The sequence below is a fragment of the Furipterus horrens genome, unplaced genomic scaffold (assembly GCF_987537825.1).
Source record: "Furipterus horrens unplaced genomic scaffold, mFurHor1.1.pri manual_scaffold_5, whole genome shotgun sequence".
In the NCBI taxonomy this organism is placed as follows: Eukaryota; Metazoa; Chordata; class Mammalia; order Chiroptera; family Furipteridae; genus Furipterus; species Furipterus horrens.
In genome coordinates, this window is record NW_028327175.1 from 69,811,193 (window position 1) to 69,837,066 (window position 25,874).

General features: G+C 38.4%; 1 protein-coding gene across 1 annotated transcript; it reads left to right on the top strand.

Moving 5' to 3' along the window:
• Window positions 1-20: 20 nt before the first annotated feature.
• Window positions 21-15,721, top strand: MACIR (macrophage immunometabolism regulator). The gene is made up of 3 exons (XM_090276543.1): window positions 21-217; window positions 5,461-5,550; window positions 12,986-15,721. Exon 3 carries the CDS (start codon window positions 13,009-13,011, stop codon window positions 13,630-13,632), a length of 624 nt encoding a protein of 207 aa, XP_090132669.1. The 5' UTR covers window positions 21-217; window positions 5,461-5,550; window positions 12,986-13,008; the 3' UTR covers window positions 13,633-15,721.
• The last annotated feature ends 10,153 nt before the right edge of the window (window positions 15,722-25,874 follow it).

The window sequence follows — 25,874 nt, forward strand, 5'->3', positions numbered from 1 at the left end:
CAGAGGGAGGAGGGCGGGAAGGCGGGCGGAGGAGGTGGAGGCGGGGACGACGCGGAGTGGTAGCTGGCGCTGAGCTCGGTGGGAGAGGAGTGGATACCCGCCTGGCTCCGCTGGCGGCCTCTGCCCGATCCCGGTGCCGCAGCCCTGCGCCTCTCCCGCCCTTGTCTCGGGCTCGCGGCCCCAAGATCGGTGGAGGTGGTGAAGCTGTGAGCCACCGGTAGGTTGTATGGGGACGGCGTTTCGTCTGCTACCTTTTGTGCTGCAGAAAAGGTGGTGACGGGTGGGTGGTGGTGGGGGGTGCCCCAGTAACTGATTCCCCTGTGCCAGCCCAAGTGGCGGCGCCGCCCCTTCCTCCCTGCCTCGTGTCGGGGCCGGGCGCTCGGGGCCCGCGCGGTGCTGGTGAACCCCCGGCCAGGGGAGCCTCCGGGATGAGTAGCCTCAGTGACCCCTGGCCTAGGCGGGCTGGTCCCTAGACGCCCGAGCAGGGGGCTGGGATATAGTGAACTGGGTGGGGCCCTTGCCGGGTGCGGGAAGCCCGCTGTTCCTTGGCACAGGGGTGGGGCCGGAGACGCCTTGAGTGTGCAGTGCGTGTGAGTGTGCGGGGGCGTGCGCCCCGCGTGCGCGCGGCATGCGCTCGCCGGCGAGCTGCGGGGACTCGGCGACCCGCAGCGCCTCTCCCGTGGTGCGGCGGCGCGGAAGTCGGGGCGCGTCTGCGCGCACGCTCGTTGCCCTGCCGCCGTGCCCGCTCTGCGGGGCAGCGGGCCTGGAGGCCCCATTGAGAAGGAGCCCTTTCCTGGGCCTGCTGCTCCTGTGGCGGCGTGCCTGAGCGCACGCCGGGAACGACTGCCGGGCCCAGATAGTACCTCTGGGCGAGCCCGGGTGACCTTATCTTACCGGCTCTCCTTGCCGGCTCAGCAATCTGTAGGGGGCGAGGCTGCCCGCAAGCTCGCAAGCCCACATCCCGGGGTGCGGGTCTGCTGGTGCAGCGGGGGCAGGCAGGCGGGGCAGGCAGGCCGGCCAGCCGGCCTTGTCCAGGGGCGAGCGTGTGGATTGGTGCCGGGTGCTGGCCTAAAGCGAAAGTGGCAGATATTGGGGCATCGCCACCCTCGCCCCACCTGTCGCGGGTGGACTTTGGGGCTGGTGGGAAGCCGAGGGAAGAGGTTCCCAGGCGGGTGGCACTCAGACCTTGAGCAGTCGGCCGCATTGTGAAGCTGCCAAAGTCTCTCTAGTGGTGGAATCTGCAAATCTCTGCCAGAAAGGAGATGGGAACACGAAAGGAATGATGGCCCCGTCCTTTTTCCCCTTGCAAGTGTTCCACATCCTTAGGGTCTCCCTACTTCTTTACCCACACCAGTTTGCACCCAGTGGAGTAGTAATTTATATGGAGCCAACATGGCTGAGTGTGTATGTGTATGGCTGTGGTGCCCAGGTAAAATTGGGGCTGGGAACTTTTTAATCATTTGAAGAATTGGAAGAATGGAGGCAGAAGCATTTTATAGTGTGCTTGCCACTCCTAGCTGAACGAACGATTCTTGCACATTTCTGACGTTACTAGACTCTTCATTTTACATTCTTTTTCTCAGATGCGCCACCCTACAATTTAGAGTTGTTAGTTGGTTTGATTCTAACCTTGTAGAGCAGGCTAGACACTAGAGAAATAGAAACGACCTCTTTCCAGAATTTATTTACCCAGTTATTAAAAAAAAAAAAAAAAAAAAAGCGGTACTAGTTATTGTAGATATCTTTTGGTATTTTAATTCAAGACCATGATTTATGCTTCCACAGTGATGTTTAATGAATGTTTCACAGATTTCCCAGTGTTTTGTTATGTACCTGTGTGTGCATTATAAACTTAATAAAATGACCAAAATGAAATATAAGGATTAATGAGCCCAGAGACCTCTTGATTTCATGAGAACTGATTTATAGAATATGCTTTTGCTGACAGTTTATTTAATTGCATATGAGATTGTTTAGTAGTAACTATTCCAGGATATAAGCAATAGGGTATTTATTGACCTTACATATAGTTAGTTAACTTTCTCCATGTAATTTTTGGATACTTTGGAGAGATATTGTATACATTAACTCTTTAAGTATTTAGAGTGGTGGGAGTAAAAACACTATATACAGGATTTAAGTTTTCTTTGCTGATTTTTATCTTCTTGTAGGGGAGATGGGTATCAGTTCTTGCCTTCCAGAGGGGATTCTGATTTTGTCACTGGTCTACCAAAAGAAGTTCCTAGTTTTAAGCTTTTGTCTGGAAGTTGAGCCGGTTCTACTGTGTACACCTGTCCCATTTCGGTTATGCTTTCAAAGAGGCAAATTTCTTGTATAGACTGCATGTAGACCTGCAGTTCTAGTTACCTTCAGTCATATTTGTAGTGAAACTGAATATTTTTTGTCAAATGGGTAAAAGGATGATTTTACCTAATGATAAGACATTGATAATCTAGGTTTAATTTCTACTAGCAGAAATAGAAAATAAATGCTGCACTTTAAGGGAATTGCTATTAAAAGAACTGATTAGAGAAACACATTTTTGTCTTATGGAACCCATTATAGGTTGTGTTACCATGTTGGTGTGGAGAGGTTAATGATTTTTTTTTGTAAAGTCAAGGATGGTTTCAGAAAAGTCACACCCTACCCAAACTCTTCTTAAAAATTGTTAATGATTTAGTTTTTATGAGTTGTAAATGAAAAAGCAAGATTGTTTTAAGTAAACTCTTACGATGAGCATGTATGCACAGTCAAGTATTTCGTTTTCATTGTGTGTATTGTTAAATCATTTTATTTCTGCTCAAGTGTTCTGTTACTTGAGAGATGTTTTGGTTCTCTCTTTTAGTGTTTTTAGAGTAATCTTTGAGACTAGTGGTTGCAAAATATTTTCATTAGTCTCGATGGAACTTTTAAAAATTGCTTTTTTTCCAGATGGTTTTTCATCATCAGTCTCTTCTCAAATAGCCACTCTGAGAAGTCCTACCAGTTTCCATATTTTTCTTTGTGTTTTGAGAACTAGAACCCATAACTTATACTCTATCAATTTTCTTTGTCTAAAATTTATCTTACTTTTCATAATATAATCTTTAATGATTAGTGAGATTTATTTGCCAAAATTCACAAGGACTATGGGTGGGCCATCATATTTATGATGCTCTGATTTGGTTGTGATAGATTTTGTTAAATCATTTCTTAATGATATTTTGTTAGTAGATCTAAGCTGAAACCTGAGTTTTATGGCATTTTGCATGTAGTGATTTTGTGTGGGTTTAAACATTTTCATGTGACGCTTTCTATATTTTGGGGAAAAATCACTCCCTTCTTTGGGTTCCCAGTGCCATTCAGGTTTATTGTTATACCTGTTAGGTTTATGTATTTCCATGCTGGTCTGTCTTTCCCTCCTGCCTTGTCTCAGGCTCCTTTTGTATTTGCCCCACTGCGTGTACAGTGCTGGGGCATAAGACTCAAAATATTGTTGAATAAGTGAATAATTAAACGGTTGTGTGGATTCACCCAAATACTCCTCAGACCTGTATGGGAAGCCATTATGCAAGCAGAGGGTCCTCCCTCCATCCCTCCATTCCTTAATTTATTGCCTTTCCATTGTTATATATACTTTTGGGTAGGATAACAATATAATTGCCGAACTGGGACACTTTTGAGACATGAAGAGGGCACTGTAAATAATTATGCTGGGGCATTGGTGGCTATGACCCCAGACATGTGGCCACTCTGCTTTTGAAGGACATCCTTCTCTTTTTACCTCTGATGACATCTATCATCTTGCCTGAGAAATTTGATACAGTTGCTAGTTAATGTTTGCAAACTTTTCTATTTGTAGAAGCCTCATTTGTAGTCAAATGTTGGGTAACTTTTGCTTAGTCACTCATGGTTTCCCTATCCAGAGGCCTGTGGACAGCTCTTCACCATGCGTAATTTTTCCTATTTTCATAGCTTACAGGATGTCACGGGGCTTTCTGTTTGTTTCAGCTGCGTGTAGCTGGAAGCATTATGTGCGATAGCCTTTGCTCTATTTGAATTTGTTTTTCCATGCAGCATTTAGTCCATCTTGTAAGAATTTCATGTGAGTTCTTTTCCATCTTGCTGATTGTTTTTGAGAGGAGATTCATTGCTATCTTGCCAAGACTTAATGTCCTGAACATTGGTGAGAATCAATTGCAAGTATTAGTGATTTATAGATTTCTAAAGTATTCTAAAAATGTTACTACAAAACTATATTTTGTTTCTGATGGGAGACAGGGTTACTATAATTTTTTTACTGGATTCCTTTATAGTCAAGCTCCTAAAGAAGGAATATTCTTTTATTAGTTTTTGGCCTTATTCTTTCAATTTTTAAAGTTTTCCTTTTTCACCATCTTCATCATTTTCTTCTAAGCAACTGTGCATGGATAGTAGGCAGTTACACACAAAAACAGTAAGAGTCAGAAATGAGTAAAAAATGAGAAATGGAATGGAGCACCTGCACCTTGGTTTTGCCCTCTGAGGCTATTCTGGACTACGTGTTCCTATTCTATTTCTGGCTTGGCACTGGCCTAATAGGGATAATCAGTTACTACACTTTGTTTACTACGAAATTACTGACCATTTCCTAAATGTGCACATCAGCTCCAGTTCAAGAGTTAGATAATTACTTCAAAGCTTCTCTGCTTTCAGATCTGGAATGGAAGTTTCATATATAAAGCAATGTGTCAATGGGCTTTGTAGTCAGATGCATGGGTTCAGATAATGCTAAAGAAGTGTTTTTTCAAGTTTTTTTTTTAATATATATTTTCCAAGAGTCTTCCAGTCATTTACTTCAGAGCAGTCTTATGAAGGATTTTTATTATAGCTATTTTATAGTTAAAATGAGTAGACACCAAATAATTAATAGTGTAATAACACCACACATCTCTGTCAAAGGCTTTGCAGCATGCAGAGCACATTCGTTCACTACCTCATCTCATTTCATCCACATAACAACTGTATGAGGGAGGAAGAGTACTGCTGCCCTCAATTTAAAGACTACCGTTTATACAAGGTCAGGAGGCAGAGTTCTTAGCAAAGCTAGGGCGAGGGAGGATCTGTTCCTTTGACCCAGCCTCAGTTATTCTTTTCATAGGGTACTGTGAGTCTGTTGAACCCGTGAATAGGATGAGGGTGGTGGAACCAACATTTAAATCCCTGAGATTTAGCCCAGTTAGCTACTCTTAGTCTCCAGATAGAGCTTAAGTAACAGAACACAGAGGTACAAGCTTGATAAATGTTTGCTGTTTAATTTAGCTGAACAAATTCAAAATTACTTTAATTAAATTAATTAATATTGTTTCCTGTATAACCTATGCCTTGTATTAGTACCTCCTGCTAGTTTCATGCTGTTTTGCTGTTAGAATTAATATAATTGCTTTATCAGTTTTGTTACTTTTTAAATTAAAGGTTTATTTTTTTTTATCTCATGTTTAGTATCTGGAGTAGAGCAGAAAAATTATTATGCCTGTGTTCTCTTGGGACTCATTGGAAATTGTAGAGTGACATCTTCTGGGATTTAGTCTGGTGAGTTATATTTTGTTTTTTCTGCTTGTTAATCAGTTGTATGAACATAATATAATATATGTAAGGATTACATGAACACATAAATGTAAAATCTCAGTATATTATTGCAAATATATATACTACAGTTACTAAATTTTTAAAGATGAGGACTGAAAATGTTGCAAGATGCTAACATTATATTTGAAATTTTTGACTTTTTGATTGATTATATTTTCCTTCTTTTATTCCTGTAAGATAAAGGAGGACTTACGGGATATCTGAAAATAAAGTAGTTAGGAGATAGGTGCTCTAATTTCAGGAACATTTTAGTAAAAATGTTAGTCTCCAAAGATTGGCAAAATAATCTGCAACAAAGTTCTAGTTGTATATTATCATACATAAAGAATGGAAAACAGGTGACAGAAAGGAGCATCATTTTCACTTAGTTGAATAGCAGTTCACTGCAAGTGTGACATTCCTTTTATCACACCATGAATTTATACTGTTAAAAATATGCAATGCTGTTTTCCTTTAGTCGTCTTTTTCAGTATGTCATCTGTGTATCTGTGCTGACACAGTTGTTCATGTGGCTCCAAGTCTTTGAAGGGGAAAAAAATTAGTAATAATCTTGTAACTTTTGAACTTTAAAAACTAGATTAGTGTACGTTCATGCTTTGATCTGTCATTCTACTTGTCCACTATCTTTGTAGCTCCTTTCTTTGACTATTTAGAATGGTTATAATCCTTGAAAAAAGCAGTTTCATAATAAATAACTTTCAGATTATCAGTCAGCAGCAGAACAATTCAAAGGGATGATGGGGAAACACAAACAGTTTTGTGTGTGAAGCATATGTAACCTATCAAATTTATGAAAATGCATTTTAAAACATCAAAAAAAGTGGAAACATGACTAAAATTATGTTTTGAAGAAAAGAGCAAGGACTTTGAAAATGACAAATACAAAGTACTTGTAGAGGATATTGAATAAGAATGTGGCTGGGTCACTAACTCATACAACTGAAATAAAGCACAAGATTTGGTCTTCCTATTTTTAAAATTCTTCAAATTGTCTTGTCAGAATCAGAAGGTATCTTAATGGTTGTCTAGGCTATGTTGACAGGTAACTCATTACTTCTTTAAGATTTTACTTATTTATATTTAGAGAGAGAGGAAGGGAGGGAGAAAGAGAGGGAGAGAAATATTGATCGGTTAGCTCTGTACCCTGATCAAGGACCAAACCTGCAATCCAGGTGTGTGCCCTGACTGGGAATTGAACCAGTGACCTTTCGATTTGCAGGATGACAACCCACCATCTGAGCTACACTGGTCAGGGCCTTCCTACTTCATAAGTTGATTCATTTCCCCTTTTGCAACTCTGCTAGAATGTCCTATTTACATATATCACTATGTCTGTATGTATACATACATCTGTAAGCATATGCATATGGAGAGATACAGATATACATATACTCCTGTATCTACAGGAATAGAAAATTCGGAGGACCATTAAAAACTTGGAAATGTGTGACAGCTTCTCTATTTTTAAAGTCATATTTATTAAAGTGTAATTTATATACTGTAAATACACCCTTTTAAAGTATAAAGTTTGATGATTTTTGACAAATATATCCAGTTGTATAATGATCACTACAGTCAATATATAGAATATTTTCACTACCCCCCAAAATTCTCTTATACCCCTTTGTGGTCTGTCCCCTTCCCCCACCTCAGCCTTGGCAGTCATTGATTGATTTCTGTCCCAATAGTTTTGCCTTTTCGAGAATGTCATGTAAGTGGAATCACAGTATGTAGCATTTTCTGTCTTCTTTCACTTACTGTAGTCCTAGTTTGCTTTATTTCATTGCTGGTGGCACTTGATTGTGTGGCACTTTATTGTAGGACATTTGCATTATTTTGTTTTTTGGTGATTATGAATGAAGCTGTTATAAACATTCACATTCATGTCTTTGTGTGCACATATATTTTCATGTTTGCTAGGTTAATATCTATCTACAAGTAGAGTATATGAGTGGTTAAATAAACATTTATTTAAATTTGTAAGAAATTGTCTGTTTTCCAAAATGGCTGTACCAGACAAAGGCTTCAGAATCGCTAAAATAACTATATCAAAGTGTATACAGGTGAAGGAACCTGATTCTCATCCAGCACAGATTTATTTTTATTTTGTATCCAGTTTTAACAGGTTTAGTTAGCAGATTTTTTAAGGCCCACAATGGATTAGGAACAGTAAACTTGAAGGCCTTAGGGATAGGTTGTTAGCAATTGCAAGCAGCCAGAAATGATAGTCACTGATATGACTATAATTACTGACTAAAAAAGAAAAGAAAGGAAGAAAGAAAAGAAGGGAGGAAGCAAGGGAAGAAGGAAGGGAGGGAGGAAGGAAGGGAGGAAGGGAAGGAACTTACAGGGGTGAAATTCTTCTGTCAGATAAGTTCCCAGCCATGTCTGCATCTTAGAATCACCTGGGGATCTTTTAAAAATTTTAGAGCCCTGGCTACGCCTCAGATGAATTAAATCACAAATTTGGGGTAGAGCGCAGACATCGGTATTTTTGGCAGCTTCTTAGATGATGCCAATGTGTAGACAAGTTTGGACCTGCATGGCAGGCTTAAATCAAAGGAGCACCTAACTTGGAGGCCGGAGACCTGGAACTGCCTCCCTGGCTCTGGGTAAGCCCCTGCCTTCGTGACCTCAGGTGGTCTTCCCTCTAACCAGAGGTTCCAGGTAGGTGAACTCCAAGATGATTTTGCATTAAAATTTGATGGTGCTTGGTACCATTAAACTGATAATAGCCATGCTCAGGAGAACCCTTTTCCCAAGGAATGGCTCTATTCTGAATGGCTTCTTTCAAATACCTCTTGAAAAGAGTTCTGTTCACATGATGACATTTCTGGTCTGTATATTTAGACAGTTATGTTATATGTTTTTTCATAAGTGATATTGCTGTATGTTTCTAAAAACAGTCCAAGCAGATGGAGCAGTTTTTTGACTACTGAGGGAGACTTTTTTTGATAAGCCTGATTAAAAAAAAGTTCAGTACTTCTCAAAAAAGAATTCTTTGTCTAGCAGTTGTGAAACTTAACAGCTGTTTTCAGAACTGGTCTGAGGAGCTAAGGCATCTAGGTTATATTTTCAAAATGTTGCTCTTTTTGCCAAATGTGTAGGAAGTTTGGCCTCTTGGAGAATGTTCACAGCTGATTAGTTTCCATCCAGGTCATCGTGTTCTTAATGTGCTCAGGTTCCCCCTGCATGTGCATTGAGGTTTGGATCTGTTTGCTTTAGTTTCAGCCAAAATTCACAGTTATGTGTTGCATCCATTGTTTTTAAAATGTGCACTGTATACATTTGTTTTCTGGTAAATGTTAAAGGGGGTAATGTGTCTCGTGTTGTCTAGTTTGAATCCTCATATTTCAAAGAGTCATTGTGGTACATGTGAACATGGCCAGGCCTTTCCTGCGTTCTACAAATACACGTCAGTGTCATTGGTACTGATCAGATTGTGAGAGAATTTGGTATTGAAGACCCTTAGGTGCCATTTGTTCCTGGTACTTGTTTAACAAACTTAGTTTTAAAAGCGTTGTTCAACAAGTTGACTTTTCTACTCTTAACTGCATTCTCTGTTTAAGACTCTTCTAGCCACTGAAATTTTGCTGCTTCTGTTTTTCTATTTTCTGTTTCCAGTCTTTATTTTTGCTTTAAATTACATATGAAAGGTGAAAGGCATTAATGGAAGCAATAAGGGTATTGCTGGTTTCTGATTTTTAGTGTTCTGCAGTGCAGAAGTTAACATTGGACCTGACTTCTCAGTTCATATTTATTCTTGTTGCAGTGGGTGTGCTGCCTGCTGCACATACCTGCATTATGTACCAGAGTGCTTTGTAATCATTTATCTTGGAAGGATGCTTTTTGACACAAGGTTATTTTAGAATATAAAACAAAATGCTTAGTCTTGAATACGCTTGTGAAAAACAACAAACTCACAAGCAGATTTTTCATGATAAATATGAAGAATTTACTGCTAAACACAGGCCATCTCCAGTTGTAATCATTTGTTCCTGATGAGTGATGTTTAATAAATTTTGCAGTATAAACTAGTGGACATCCATATATCAAGATATGCTGACTTTGGAACTATTTAGCCTTTATTGTCTTTAGCATCACCACCCATCCCCACCCATCCCCACTTTTTTTGTATATTTCCAGAATTAGAAAGTACCCAGACTTCCTGTTTTCTAGTGGAACAGTACCTTCACCACTTTGGCCTGTGAGAAAGATAACCTGAGAAAATTGTTTCTATAACTGCTCTTAGGATCTTGCTCCAATATTTAAAGTCAGTCCAGAAAGTCTCAGGAATTTAACAGCATGAGAAGTTTTGTTATCAGTCACATTGAAGAGGGGAAGGTATGTTGCTTAGCCAGCATTCCATTCAGCTAAAAATGAAATATTTGCCAACTGTTGCTCCCTTGTCTGAAGCCCAGCCTCCAACTAGCTTTTTCAGGGCCGCAATAGATACTCTTTAGAATGGCAATATGTAAAAAAAATCTAAGCAGTTTGTAGGGTTCCTGGTTGTACCATTCACATTCCTACTTCAGTATCCGGATGAAGATGTTCTTGTACATATGACAATATAAGAACTGTTGATGCCATATAGCTAAAATATGCAAACAATTTTGCAGCCCTTAGAATTACTCATTAGAGAAATTCAGCAGGTAAAAGCTACACATGTAATAGATTTAAAATGAGCATTTTCGTGTTCCAGTGCAGCAGTACTGATTCAGAAGTTTTACATAGAGTATTGACCTTGGTTACTTAAATAGTTGTTGTTAGAGGGTATTAGAAATGCTTATTTCTTTAACTTTCTGGTTAGTAGTGTTTTCTACCGGGAGTACGTTGTTCATGTCATCCCTGTATGTACAGGTTTCTTACACCAGGCTGCTTGGTGAAATATCTGGAGCTCTTAAACCACACCTAGTTAAGTATGTAGGTTAAATCATTGTCTGTGGTAGATGCCTGAAGATCTTGTTGGTTAATTTTACCCACACCAGGTGATATTTTTATGGTGCTGTTAGCTGCTGGAAACTTAACCAGTGATAGGTTCTGATCTGACAGTGGTGTCTATTTCATGTCACATAAAAATTGACCTTTATACATTGTCTCACTCCCCTTTTCTAATTTTCTAGCTAATATATATAGCCTTTTTCTCTCAAATCTTAGTATCCTACTATCCTTTATCCTTAACCCCTAGAGATTATAAGAATTCCTCATGTTGTGCCTTGATGTGGCAGGATTGACTTAGTGTGGGAACAAATTTTTGATAATCCGTCCTATTAACCACAGAAGGCTGTGCCCACTCTCCTTTGCTGTGACTTTGTACACCGTTAACTTACTTGGTAATTTTTATCCCTCATAGGCAAAAAAAATGACTTTCAGCCTAGCATCTGTTTGAATTATTACCCAATTCAGAAAAGTAGGGTGAGAATCATGGATTTTAGGAAGTTTATATTATACCAGATGCGAATTCTGTAAGATGGCTGGTGGAAATCCTTGGACTGTCATGGACTGCCAGATTTGGAAGGGACCTGGACCAGTGCTACTTAATGTGACTGATTGCTTGAGTGTCACCCCTGGGTAACGCTACTTGGGTGGGCCACCCAGACAGTGTGTATGTTCTATTTCAGCCTCACTGACCCTCCTCTGTGTGTCCTTGCATCTTTTGAGAATCAAGTCTCAGAATCACTTCCTGCCTGTCAGGTTACAGAGGTTGGAGGCCTATGATAAGTTCTTCTCTTGTGCTCTTTCTGGACAACAGAATTAGTGAGAAATGAAGGATTAGTTAGTCGTTTGGCTTAGAGTAAACATTTGCTTCTTCAGCATAAAATTTGATGAAGCTTTGTATGGCCTTCTAAAGTTCATGAGATGAGAAATCTTCAGGTTTTGGTAAGCACATCAAAGTAGCTGGTGGACACCTGCTTCCATCCTCTCCATAGAGAAATGAACTACAAAATCAAATAAATTTTTTTTTTATTAATAAAATAAATCCAATCACTTTGCATTTAGTAGGGTTGGGGGGACTAAGATACTTTGGTTAAATTAAAATTAAAAATAGTTTAAGATTTAGAATAAAAAGTGAATAGAACTATATTGTCTGTTTAGCATATTTGTTTTATCTCAGGAATCATTATTAGTGTTAATTTTCAGTTGTGCTATAAGTGGGGACTGTAGCAGGGGCAGAATGGCATCTGGTGACTTCATAGCCTTGGTTTATTTATTTCTTAACGAAGGAAGTACAGGATGCAAATGAAGGGAAAAGGTTATAGCTTTTCTTTAACTTTCTAACTGCTTGGATTTTAAATCAATACCCAGTTTTAGGAAATGCATCAATTAGGAAAAGGTTTTGTTTTACAAAAGAATTCATAAGCATTATTTAATATCATGGTCTTTTTCAATAAATATTTAATCTTAAAATCAGTTACCATTTGACATCATTTTGGTTAGCAATCTGAGATACCTAAAATTGTGTTTTCAGAAATGGCATTGTTATTCAGGTTCCCGTAGTATTTTATTTCCCAAAATTTGATTTAATGTACAGCTTTCTAAGAACCTGGCCATTCTTTGTGGTATTTCTTGTCCTTGGGGTTTTCCCAACACTGCAATGCAATTATTGTAATTAATAATATTAGTATATAGTGTTAATTCTTCTGCCATTTATTAAACTATTGAATAGTGTGGTGTTTGACATAGTCTATTTGATGATTAAGTGTTAAAATAACACCTGGTATTTTATATATGTTTAACATTACAAACGATTTATTGGATTCATTGGGGATATGGAAGGAGGAGCATTTACAAGGTTTGGGGGCGCCTTCCTATAAGACTTCTCCATGTCATAAGAAAAATTATTCTGCCCTGTATTGGAATCAGAGCAGAAATGCATCAGCTTTTACCTTTTTTTAACACTTGCCCTTTAACACAATTGAAAAGAATTGCAAGTGGAAGAGCTGAGCACTTATTTTAAATCAAATGATGGAAAGTGCAAAGATCTTAATTTTCATGTGGGAAAGATTTTATGGATTCTTATGAAACTGTGTTGATTATTTTTACTTGCTTAATGTTGATATCTGTATCTGATTTGCTTAATATCGCATCAGGGAACAAACTTTGCATGACTGAACAAAGTGCTGTATTTAGGGAAGTTTTGTTTTCTGTAGGTTTCCTCCACCTGAGCCGTTTAGCCATACTTCCAACTTAAGGCGGAGAAGTCGTGTTCATTTCTTGCCTGCTCTGGAACATTTCAAGGCAGATAAAAATCTGTCAGTAGTACATTGGCTGTTTTTCCGGCCAGTGTTATTTCATGCTCCCCAAACCTTCTAAAATAACCCAACTTGGCCCGACATTCTGCACGCTACGCCTTTCTAATCTGTCTGTCTACTTTTAGGAGTGTGCAGACTGGTGGCTAAAATGGAAGTAGATGTTAATGGAGAGACCAGAGGTACCCTGAGCACCCTGCCCTTGCCCGTGGCCGAGGCGAGCTCCCCAGGAAAGGCAGAGGCAGAGAAGCCCCGCTGCTCCAGCACGCCGTGCTCGCCAATGCGCCGGACTGTGTCGGGCTACCAGATCCTCCACATGGACTCTAACTATCTGGTTGGCTTCACAACTGGTGAGGAACTCCTGAAATTAGCCCAGAAGTGCACAGGAGGTGAAGAGAGTAAGGGAGAAGCCGTGCCTTCCTTGCGCTCCAAACAGCTGGATGCGGGACTTGGACGTTCCTCTCGTTTGTATAAGACCAGAAGTAGATACTACCAGCCATATGAGATTCCAGCTGTCAATGGCAGGAGGCGAAGGCGGATGCCCAGCTCAGGAGACAAGTGCACTAAATCTTTACCTTATGAACCTTATAAGGCCCTCCATGGGCCTCTCCCTCTTTGTCTTCTTAAAGGTAAGAGGGCTCACTCCAAATCTCTGGACTACCTCAACCTAGATAAAATGAACATCAAGGAGCCAGCTGACACAGAAGTGCTACAGTACCAGCTTCAACACCTAACCCTCCGAGGGGACCGTGTGTTTGCTAGGAATAATACATGAATGACCTGCCGAGTGCGTAAACCAGTTTAAGGTGGCCTGCACTTGGCTAGAAAAACCCACTGTTGTACTCTGTACAGGACTCTTCACGTTATAGATGGTTATATCAGCTAAGTGTTCCAGGAACGTAAAAATTGTTGGATCAAATTTTGAATACAGAAATAAAAAAACAGGTATTTGGGGCGAAATCACTCTCGAGCACGCAACTACAAAGAAAACAGAATGTTGACCATTAGTTTGTATAGCTTTTTAGCTAGGAAAAAAGGCTTTGGTACGGTAAGGTCTTTATGATTCTGACGCTCGAATCGGGAATGCTATTCTGCTTGGTTGTTGCTCACTTGGTATGATTCATTAGAAATTTATATCTTAAGTACTCAAGTACTTCTTTAATCTCTGTATTTTACTATAAAATGTATGTAATGATTTGTTTTATGAAATTTAGAACTTGAACGTTGCTGAATTGGACCACTTTTTATTTTTAAATATTGAGTTTAAGTATTTTATAACTGGTTTTGCACTGAAAAAAATAACATTTCAGATTGACAAGAGAATAAACTTTCTTCACTTGCTTCAATAATATTATTGAGCAATGAATTTTTTATTTCCGCATGGAAAGGTATTGATCTCTATGGCTGTAAAATATTTCTTTATAGCGTTATTAACGTGTGTCTTAATAAAATTAAATTTGGGATACAAAGTATTTATTTTACAATATGTAGGGGGAAGCTTTTCCAGAAAGTTTCCAATATGAAGTTTTCGTAAGTTGAAAAAGTTTCCTTCGAGCTTATTTTCTAATTTAAAATTCATCTGGAACTTAAAAGTGGAAAGCATTCTTTTAGTTATGGATTATAGACATAATACAGTTTGCATCTTAATGTTCTGTAAGTGAATGGAACTTTAATAGAGGAACTCATGATATCTACTATCGAATGCATAATCTGAGTATGAAGTGATACCATTCAGCACCACATTGGGTCATTCCAGGTTTTAGTTTTTTGCAGCACAAGCACTCATTGAAATTCCAGTTTCTAGGATTAGTGTGGGAGCCTAAGGTGCTTCTACAGTTTTAATGGGTTAATCCTGGATTACTTAACAATTTACGTCAATTGCACTGGTTTAATTTGTTGCTAAAGAAATATTGCCCTGGCTTTAGTAACAAATACAGCTCAACTATTCTTGAATATATTTTGAAAAAAATATGTATGTAACTTACCTTTTGTAAAAGTTTCTATTTCTTTTCTTCTTTTTTTGACTCTTAAGGTGCAATTTATAACTGAATTGGCATTTCTGGCAGCATAGAACTGCTTATTTTAAATTTTATTTTGGGGGCTGTGAGTTTCTTAGGTGTTAGCAATCTTCCTTATGAAATAAGAACACCTTTTAATTAATCAGTGGGCCATTCCTGGTACAGTTGGGACTTTTCTTTAGCCAGAATAAGTGGCAAATTATTTAGAGCAGAATAAATATTAGAAAACCCTAGGAACTCTTAACATTTATTATGCTTTCACTGAGGCAAGCGCTGTGAAAGAACCTTTGGGAAGTTGGCCCATATCTTACTGAGCTCATCAAATTTCTTGGTGGGCTGCGGATTTTCAGTTGTTGATACTTTAACGTAAATTGCACCTTTGTAACATATTGTATTGACAAATAATCACTAAGATTAACTATATCTATACAGTCATTAGTTTGACAAGAAATAGAATCCTGTCAGATGCCAAAGAGTTGGGATTTTTACGTTTAATGATTAAACATCATTATTTATTGATGATTTACCCTGTGGAACTGTATTATTTCTAACTATGAAATAAAAGGGTGATGTAAACACACATTGTTGTGTGATGCTTTAAACGATGTCCACCATCAACAGGCTGGTTACTGTTTAAGAATTCCACCTAAGCACTTATTTTTAGGCCCAGTTTTTGTTTTAAAAAATTACTTTTGGTGCTCATTCACATTTAAAGGTAAAAGACGTGTTCATGGCAATGATTGTATAACATCATCAGGAAACATGGCTGTGTACTTGTGACATCTGTTTCTTCCTGTGCACCGGAATAATTTCTTGAGCTAAATAAAACTATATGTCTTTTTGTTTTGTTTTGTTTTTACTTAAAGACAGGTAAAACTGTGGCAGAAGTGAAGGGATTAAAAGTTGGAAATGTGCACAATTGCTATGTTTGATTAGTAAAGATACATATTTTTAAATTTGGTTTGCTAAAAAGTTCCAAAAATCAAGGTCAATAGTTTTAAAAATCTGTTTTGTGGAGCCTCTTCATTAATTCATTCTTGCTTTCTCTGCACTCCATAAACCGGTGCTTCTATGGTAGATACTATCCTGTTGAGGAAAAAAGGTTAGGCTGGATCTCTTTGAATTGCAAAAGCCCTGTTTCCTTTCGTTTTCTAATGTGTTCTATTTTTGAACTTTCCCCCTCATTTTTATTCAATTAAAAATTCCATACTGAACAGGGCACACTTTTGGCCATGTATACCAGGTGAAGTTATTCTGCAGTGCCTGCCCTTACATACATTGCAGTACCACATAACTTTATTTTTTCAAAGATACCACGTTTTAGAGGCTCGCTGCTGCACAAAGCGGCCGTAGAATTTCAGTGCTTGCCTCAAGTTGCGGTGAGCTTCTCTTGCTGCTCTGATGGCCATCAACTGCATTTGTACCTCTGGTTCCTGGGCTCCTGTAGTCTGCAGTCAGGGAGGAAGCTGCTGTGGGGATGGGTGAATGTCAACTCATTCAGAGCCCCCACGTCGTCTGGACTCAGGCTCAGCTGGGCTACTGTCCAGGCCTCTTGAGTCCTGTGCATTCCCCCTTAATGCCCTGTAATGCCCGTGTGGGTCACTGTCTTTTTCCCTTTCTTGAGATGTTTATTGAAATTATTTTAGTATTTAGGGCCTGGAGATGCTTTTAGGAGAGTCTGTATTAACTTTTAAAGGCATACTGGCCTTTCACTAAAGAAGAAATATTTCTTGAGATCTTAAGAAAAGCAATCTATTTTTACTTTCTCATTCTAACATACTTTTATTCCATTGTAACCATTGAAATTTTTTTTAAGGGAACTTTTAAATGACCTTGGCCTAAGTGTTTGTTCTCATAGAAAGCAGGAGAGACTGTCCAGCGTTTGATTAATTGCATAAATGTTCTGCAGGAGTCACCAACCTCCCTCCTCCCTGTCCGCCCGACACCGCCCACGCTACTGCCTGAGCCCCGCCCCTGTCTCCCCATCCCCCACACCCTGCTCTGTGGGAAAATTGTCTTCCATGAAACTGGTCCTTGGTGCCAAAAAGGTTGGGGACCGCTGCTCTAGAAGAGTTGGGGTGGAGAGAGAGCAAGGACATATGGTACTGTGATGCAGAGAGTATGGCAAGTATTAAGTAAAATTGGCTTTTCAACAATACAATTTGATTAGAGAAATGAAAATTGAAGATTGCCTTAACAGATATATATATGCGATTTGAAAGCTAGAAGTGGAGGTTATCAGCACTTAATGATGTACTTCCCTTTGTAATGTGCTTTTTAAAATAATTAGGAAAGGGATTCTTGGATATTTTACATTAGAAGTATATGAGGGATTTTCTTGCTAAGGAGAGCAGTACTAGAAACAAATCAAAAAAGAACGTGCTGGAGTTGTGATGTTGAGTTTTCTGAGCCCCAGGACCCTTTGTTACTCTAGGGCAGCAGAGACACTGAATTTGACTTCTCACCATTGTGAAATGACTTTTCGCAAGAGAAACAGTGTGAAACCATATCTCCTAAATGTTGTCACCCCTGATCTTGGCGGTTGTGTTTGATGTACAGATTTTAGGGAGAGCACAGGATGAGAAAAGGGAACTCTTTAAACAGAAGAATGCAGCATTTGCTGGAATGAAAAAGAGGAGCGTCACAGCAGAATCCTTAGGTGACCTGGGCTCGGGTGGCTTTTGGAGTGGAGAGCTTTGATACTTTTGCTTTTGTAGAAAAGCTAGCAGCCCTTTGAAAGATCCTGCTGAATGCTTTCGAGAAGGTTCTTACTGTGTGCCCATAGCAAGGGGAGGGAACACTGGGCTCATGAAGTTGACCTGGAAGTCTGATTCACCAAAGAAAGAATATTCTTCACCAAACTTTTATGTAAAAGGGTTACACATGGACATATATTTGGAACACTTTGAATTGTCTGTTTTGGCCTGATGCTTCAATTAGGGAAAGGAGCTAACTGAAACTCAGGTTTTGGCTAAGCTGTTAGAACCCAGATGGCAAACACCGAGTGTGCACACTACCGTGCGTCTCCCCAAGGCTTGCAGCAGACATCTCTGGTCCATCAGTGCACAGACCTCGAGTCCAGATGTGGCCTCATTATCTTCCTTAAGCCAGCCCTTTAGAGCAGCTGCTACTGAACTGATCAGCATTAAACTGCTGATAAAACCTGTTTGCCCACCACGCCCCCCTGCAATGGATTATAGTGTGAATTGAAAAATGGTCTGAATGTTTTTGAGTAAGAGACCATTCTGGGCCCTCTCTTCTAACCAGAGAACAGAAGAGGATGGTCCCCATTACCATCACCCACAAAGTGCCTGCTTAGCATACGTAGGCACTCGAGAGGCAAAAGAACATAAATTCGATTTCACCTTCCGAGACATGGCCTTTGAAGAAGCATTGGGAGAGGAAGGGGAAGGTGGCATAAGATAAATGCCAAATGAGTACTTTGTTGAATAAATAACAATTTAAGAGGGGACGGATCTTAAATTTTATGGGACTGAAATTGAGAAAGAACTATCTTGTTCATTTTTCTTTCAGTAGCATGGCCAGCATATTGGATGTGCTCACTTACATTGCTGATCTGTGCAGAAGGAGAAAAAAGTGCTTTCCTAGGAAAGTCTAGGAGACAAAAAATACCGGAAGGCAGAATCTTAAAATAATTGAGTCTGAGAAGGAGCAAGGCATGCTGACATTGTTCAGTGGTTACTTCTACTGTTCTTCTTGGTGGCCGGCTAAGTTGGACTGACCCACTTTAGAAAAGTTAAGGCAGAGCTGTAGTTAAAAGAGCTGAAATATTTGAGTTGGTGGTGACGCAAGGTGAGAGTTATGAGGGAATAAATAAACGGATATTTTAATGATTTTTTTTCTCTTGCATTGCCCTTTGTTCTGGGGTGCAGTGGAAATGACAGAGAAGGTTTGCTTTAATTACTTAGGGTCCAAAGTATGTTTAAAAATGTGTATTCTTGACATAATGGGTATAAGAAATTATATGAAAATATTTTACTTAAGAAGTTTACCAATATAGATCATCTTTTGAAAAGACCAATTAGAACCCTGCATTAGTTGGTAGATTTCTGTATTTTACTTTCTACTATTTATAATAAAGGTTGAGTTTTGTTATTTTTTATTAATGTTTTTCGTATTTTTAGTGTCATGCTCATCTAATAAGGAATTGATGTAGCTATAAGGAAAAATGCTTAAGGAATTGGGATCTTTATAGGTTTGAATACTGTCTTATATTAGGCCACATAAACTAATCCAGTCATAGTTCAAAAGAGATTCATTGCATGTGACAAAGTGACTTTTTTTTTTTTAAGAAGGAAAGGGCATATAATATTATATTGGGTATAAATTTATCCCCAAGAAATTTTTTTCTTAAATACTTGCTGGATCAAGCCCTCAAAGTAAAATAGAAGGGGACTGTGTTTTTTCCTTCACATTTTCTTTAAATTGTTCATTGTTTTTATTTTTTGAGGATCCTTTTGACTAGAAGACAGATACCAGAGAACAAACTATTGGAATCATGACTTTCCACTTGAACTGGTTAGTCTGTATAAAAATCATAGGAAATGCTGCAGATTATTATAATTCCTAACTGGTGATAGAAGAGTTGTGAGAGCTAACTCATTTGTGTTACCCTAGATTTATAGTATGACTAGTATTGAGAGAGGGTGCCTCTGTATATTGACAACCAAAGGTGCGGTTTTAGGAAGCTACAAACAGAATGTGTAGAGAATTATGATGGATTTTATATAAAGCACATAAAAACCAATTTTTATTGAAATAGAACAACCTACTACTATATTTGTAGAAATTGATGCTCCTTCAAATTAATGATTTAACCTTTATTCATCTACCAACTATGTATTGTGATTACATTCTGTGCCAGCACAGTGGTAAGTCATTGACTATAAGCTCTTGACTTATAGAATGAGTGCTGCTGATAATCATAGATTTAAGATTTTTAAAATTCCATCTTAAGTGCAGGGAAAGCTTCTCCAGAGAAGTTATGCTTGGGCCTGGAGGGTGAAAAGGAGTTTGCCAGGTGGGTAGAAAGGTGACGGCCTCCCAGGCAGAAGAGAATGCTATCTGGGAATATAAAACAGGAAAAGGCTTCAAGGTTCATCCATTCTGCTTTTCCTACTATCCAAACCATCCTGGACAGATGTATGTCATATATCTTTCTAAAAATAAAAATTCTAGGAAAGGAAATCATTAAGTTTGACCTATGTCTTCTGGTGAAGGATTTAGCAGTGAAATTTCAAATCCTGATAGTTAAACTGCCAAATATTTTACAGTCAGCAATTCCTCTAATTCAACAACCTTTTTTATCTTAAAGTAACTTCTCCATTCTCCAGGACCCTCTCAGTGTTTATGGGTCTCTGGCAGTCCAGAGTTCTTACGGATATTAGCTGCATGCACATCCAAAAGAGGAATGAGCTTTTGCGTACCAAGTAGCCAGTTTCAGGCCCCATTTGGGAAAGACATGGAAACTGGGTCTTGAAAGAAAGACTGAGATGCCCCTAACTGTGCATTCAGCCCGCAGATGCATGGGGAGGGAATCCTGCTTGCTTTCTCTCCACAGCTCTTGGTCTTCCCGAGGCCTAACCGAATGCCCTGCTCTGCATGCTCCAAAACTTACCCTTCGCAGGACCTCTTTTAAGACTAAGGGATGTTTTTGAAACCACAGTGCACATGGGGCTCTGAGGTTTCAGGAAGCTCCATCAGTAGAAACTTACTCTGGGCTGAGTTTGTATAACTGCTGTAACCATGCCTGGAATTCTCTCCTGAAGACCTCTTTCCAGGATTTAAAAACTTGGCTGTGGGAGGGGGGGTGGTGGGGGGGCAGGGGGAGCAGCTGGAAATATCTGGGGGCTTTTAAAGAATTTTTAATTGTCAACAGTTTATTTCTCTGTTTCCCTCTTTCTGCTCCACAGAGCCAGCTATCAATTAAAAAATATATATTGAAAGACCTAAAATGTTGACCCTTCACATAATGTTCTGTAATTGTGACAGTTCTGATTTTGTGTGATTTAAAGATAAAGTCTCACTCACCCTGGCTTCACTACTTATTTGCAGGATATGGTTGATCATGTGCCTTAGTTTTACTTTTTTATAAAATGGGAAACATAATTTCTACCGTATAGTTCTTGTGAGAATTAGACATGATGTATTGTATCATAATGTATGTATTATAAAATCCTGTCACATGGTGAATGAAATGCAGCCATTGAGAGAAATAAAAATAATCTTTGAAACCCCTGGTTCGCCATGTCTTTATTCACCTACAACTACTTTAAAAAGATTCTAAATAGTAAATAGAAATGGTGCTTTTATTGTTAATATTTAAAATTTAAGTATTTTGGATATAATATTGCAAAATCTCAAAGAGTGTATTTATGAGAGCGGAAATTATGGGTGAATGAATATATGTTGCCCCTCACATCCAATTAATGAACTGATAAACTTGTGTTTTCTGAAGTGGGCTGTTGACATGTCAAGTGGTGCAAACATGATCTACTTGAGTTGAGAAGAAAGTATTAGGCCTACTTTAAAAATATTTGTTAATTTTTTTCTTCTAAATTTTTTTTATTGTATACATCTTAACAAATGCAGCAAATGCATAAAATATATAAGTAAATATATGTATATTGAAGTTTGGAAATCACTGATGTAAATAGCTACATCTATTTACACATGAACATTTTTATCTTTGAGTAAATTTACCTTCTTGGAATTTTATCTTATTAAATGTTTGAACATGAACTTGAGATTTAGCAAGATTAGAAATTAAAGAGCATTTTTAGATCTATATGGGATGCCTTATTTTGATTCTTATTCTACATTTCTTTGCTAGTTGTTTCTATCCAGTGCAGTAGTTTTAAAATTTCTTGGATTTGCTTTCTAGTTCCTAATATAAGGACTTAATAAATTTGGGAAATAAAAGATACCGAACAGAACTCATCTGTCTTAACAGATTTCTGAAGTTTGCATTGTGAACCTTTTCTTGTGCACACATCGTGTTTTTGGTTCGGGGCTTCTAAACCATGTAATGAAATTTGCTGACTATCCCGTTTGCAGAATTCATTATTTGTGGTGTGAGTGGCTGTGATTATTAGTGTCCTGTCTTTTAAGGACATGATACTGTTTTACCCTGTAGAACTTTCTACTTCTTACCCTTCAATTATTGCAGGCAGCCATCTCTAATCATTTGAAGACCTTTTTGACCTTTTTTAAGAGAGAGAGAGAGAGAGAGAATATGTTCTGATCTACTTTGTTTCCAGAAACTTTGTCAACAAAGGGATAAATAAGTGTCTAGGAAGTGGCTTCTTCCTCCTTTTTTATCCCTCTCCTTTCCCTCTTCCTGATGCTGATGCAACTTATAAGAGCCAGGTTTGATCCCACTTTCTGTAGGCACAGGGTTAGGTGTGGTCCAAGGAGCTTACTTCAGATAACCCACACTTTGTTCTCTCCATCTTTAGGACCAGCTGGCTCTCAAACTATACGGCACAGTGCACCCTCAACAATTATTCGCCATCGTTACCTTTGCTACAGTTAGCCACAGCTAACATCCTGTAAGGCATACATATTATGTTTACTTAATAAATCCTCATTCACAGCCTGCATTCATTTTTATCATTTCTGTACTCTCCTTATGGAAAAGAAAATACTTACTGTACCAATACCTGCATATTTACATCTCTCCAGTAGACTTGTTTGTCTGTCATCTCAATGCCTGGTCTGGTTTCTAGTGCGTATTTTTGTTTTTAGGGTTGTTTTTGATTTGCCTAGAGTAAGTTGAGAGCCCAGAGGGGAAATTGTCAGTTATTTCTGCTGAAGTTTTCTGGAGTTGCTAACAATGCCCTTGTTTGTCATTGAGCCACAGTGCAAACTGACTTTGACAAGGACTATTGGGAATGCAGCTTGTCTTTGTTTTTCATAAAGAAATTATTAGCCCTCTTTTGATATTTTTTCAATAATGTCTTATGACTTGTTCAGCTTAATTTTTCATAGCTTCTGAAGTAAAAAAATATTGTCTTCTTTATGTATAAGTGTAGAATTCTTCTGTGACATAATCACAAAATGATATTCTTTCCTTTAAGGCTTTGTGATATAGCTAAGAGATAGACAAATTGGAAAAAAATTTTAAAAAATCAAATTTTATCTGGTTGCAAGTAGAAAAGGCAAAATGGCCTTCTGGCTCAAATCTGCATTCACTATACCTCTGTAGCTGCTAGTTTTAATAAAAACAGCTGAAGCAATGGAAAATTGAGGTGGAAACAGGCACTGTGTGTGATTGGATCTTTTGAAATTAAAGAAATTCTCAAGACATTTTATTCCTAAAGGCTTCTCGACGCAGTGTTCCATTCATACGAATTTAGATCCATAATCAGATTTTATAACAACCCTCTGTGTGTGGCGTTGCTCCATTAAAAGTCTGTACTAACAAGCCTCTTTCTGTGGGCTGTTTAATGAATAACTCCCCATCCACAGCCTGCAATCAGCATACCTGGGAAGTCTTGTGGCCTCTTCTCAAGGCCTGTCTCGTATGGGTTATGCCTCATACGCATTCTGTTTTACATTGAAGTCAGTCACCATTAGAGAGTATATATGTTTTTCCTCTGACCATTTCCTAAAGTAAAAGTGCTTAGGTTTATTTGGACTCTGCTATTGAGAACCTACTATGTGCACACAATGCTTTGACTCTAAACCAAATTAGGTAGTACCAGACTCTTAAAGATGACAGTTAATATAGTGCAATATACAGATCTTGTGTCATAGAAATGCACACTGAAGCCTATATGATCCTATTAACCAATGTCACCCCAATAAATTTAATAAAAAAAGTAAACCAAGTGTAGTAGCTGGCTCTTAAGGATGACAGTTAATGTTCCAGAAGCCTATGAGGTTTTCTTAAGTTAAATATTGCTTTCTCTTTATTTTGTGTCCGTATAACCAAAGGTGTCATGGAGTTGGGTTGTCACGACAGTTTTACCATCAGTTAAACAACTTGGTAATAGCATGTGCTATCACTGAAGTACTATTCAAGAAACTTTTAAATTACCATTTAAAAAGAGGTAAAGTATCTTCACAAATAAATAATTTTAATTAATATTTGGAGAACTATGTGGATGAAAAGCCTATGTGTGAGGGTTATGGGATAATTGCTCTAGATCTGTTCAAACCCTTAGGAAACTGATAGTGTCAGAGATGAAAGAAGCAAAGCAATCAATGTGGAAACTGAGAAAAAAATCCAAGCTGTTTCAGTAACACCTTTAAAAAAAATTATCACCTGGTTCATATTTAAAAATAACTTACCTATTTATTTATTTTTAGCTTTATTTTTATTATTCACACGATGCAGATGTCCCCACCCCCCTTTGCCCACCTCCACCCAGCTCCCGCCCCCTCCCTCTGGCCGTCACCCTAAAAATAACTTTTCAGTCACAGCCCTCTGACTTTACCCCAATATTCTCAGTGCCACGGGCTGTATGTGGATGCACAGTGTGTGTGAACAGTACTTTTGTAACCATCTCGGGACTTTTTAAATGACTTGTTATTTCTGTGAAGTCACAAAAAAGCGTGACTGCTGAAATATGCAAGAATTAGAGCAAGGTGATAGAATCTGGAGCACCTTATAAAAAGCCTGACCTCATGCTTTAATTCATTTAACTCCCACACAGTCTTTTTCTCTCAAAAGTTTGATTGAGCTGTAGTTGGTTTTTGTTGATTAGGATAATTACACCAGGATGATTTTAAAATCTCTTTGCAGGCACTGTTTGGCTTGGGCACTTCTAATCACTTAGGGAGCCTACCCAGAATTCCCAGGGTAGGGTTGTGAGAGGAAACCTCCAGGGAAAGAGCAAGGTGAACTTAGGGAAGCAGTCATCTTTGTTCTTCATGCAGTTTAGCGCTTTGAGCACTGCTAAGGTCGCTCACTGAATTGAAGGATGCACGACTGGAAGGAGCCAGGTCAACCTGAAACCAAGCAGCAGAATATGCAGTGGAAAGAATTGAATTCTGGGACTTGGCATGGTGTCTGGTGCAATGTTTACTGATTTTTTTTTTCCAGAGAACTTATGATAAACACGTTATTTACCTTTGACATATAATTAAGGATATTTGCATCCTTCATTTTTATTCCCTTTTCACTTTTGTAGCATTTAAATAATACCATAGCATGTCACACACTATGAAAACTCAATTTTAGAACAATTTTGAGCATTTTCAGCTGTGAAGAACAAGTTAATCTCTCAAGATATCTTTTATATTTGATACTGTGCAATGGCTGATGTCAAGTCTGAACTGAGATTTCAATGACAGTGTCAAGCAATTGTGTATTTGTTCCTAGCTGAATTCTGAAGTGATTTTCCCCTCACATATACCTCACTTTAGTGATGAAGACAATTCATAAAAACAATGCTTAATCAAACCTGCCTATCAAGATAAAGCAATCTCTAAGCCACTGATTTAAATATCTTTAAAAACAACGAAGAAAAAAAAAAAAGCTTCCCATCCATGACTAAACTATAATGCGTGCATTATACATGTTGCAAAATTAATGGAGTAATTTACAAACATTAAAACATTTCTGACTCGCTCCTAAGCCTCGACCTATAGATTAGTTACAACAGGTTAGACTTCCTAACTATTTTCTGATATGTAGTGATAATTAAGTGTATATCCTCTTGGAATCAGATGCTATAGTGTAGCTAAGAAAATTACACTGAAAATTAATTTAGAAGCTAAGTGTTGAGTTGGAAATGTAGGCTGACCTTGGTTTCAGATCACATGATCTTTTAAATACGGTGTAATAAAGCTTTAGTCCGGAGTCTCTTTTTGGTTATTAAATCTATTTCACATTTGGTATAATTCTAGGTTTGAAACCTTCTAACCTCTTTCAGTCCTAAGCCATTAAATGAATGTGTGGGATCCTAGAGATTGCTGTTTTATAGTTATACCAATTTATGAAGTAATTTATAGAAATATAAAAACAATTACT

Coding starts and splice junctions, on each gene's coding strand:
- MACIR (XM_090276543.1), top strand. CDS start 13,009: ATGGAAGTAGATGTTAATGGAGAGACCAGAGGTACCCTGAGCACCCTG.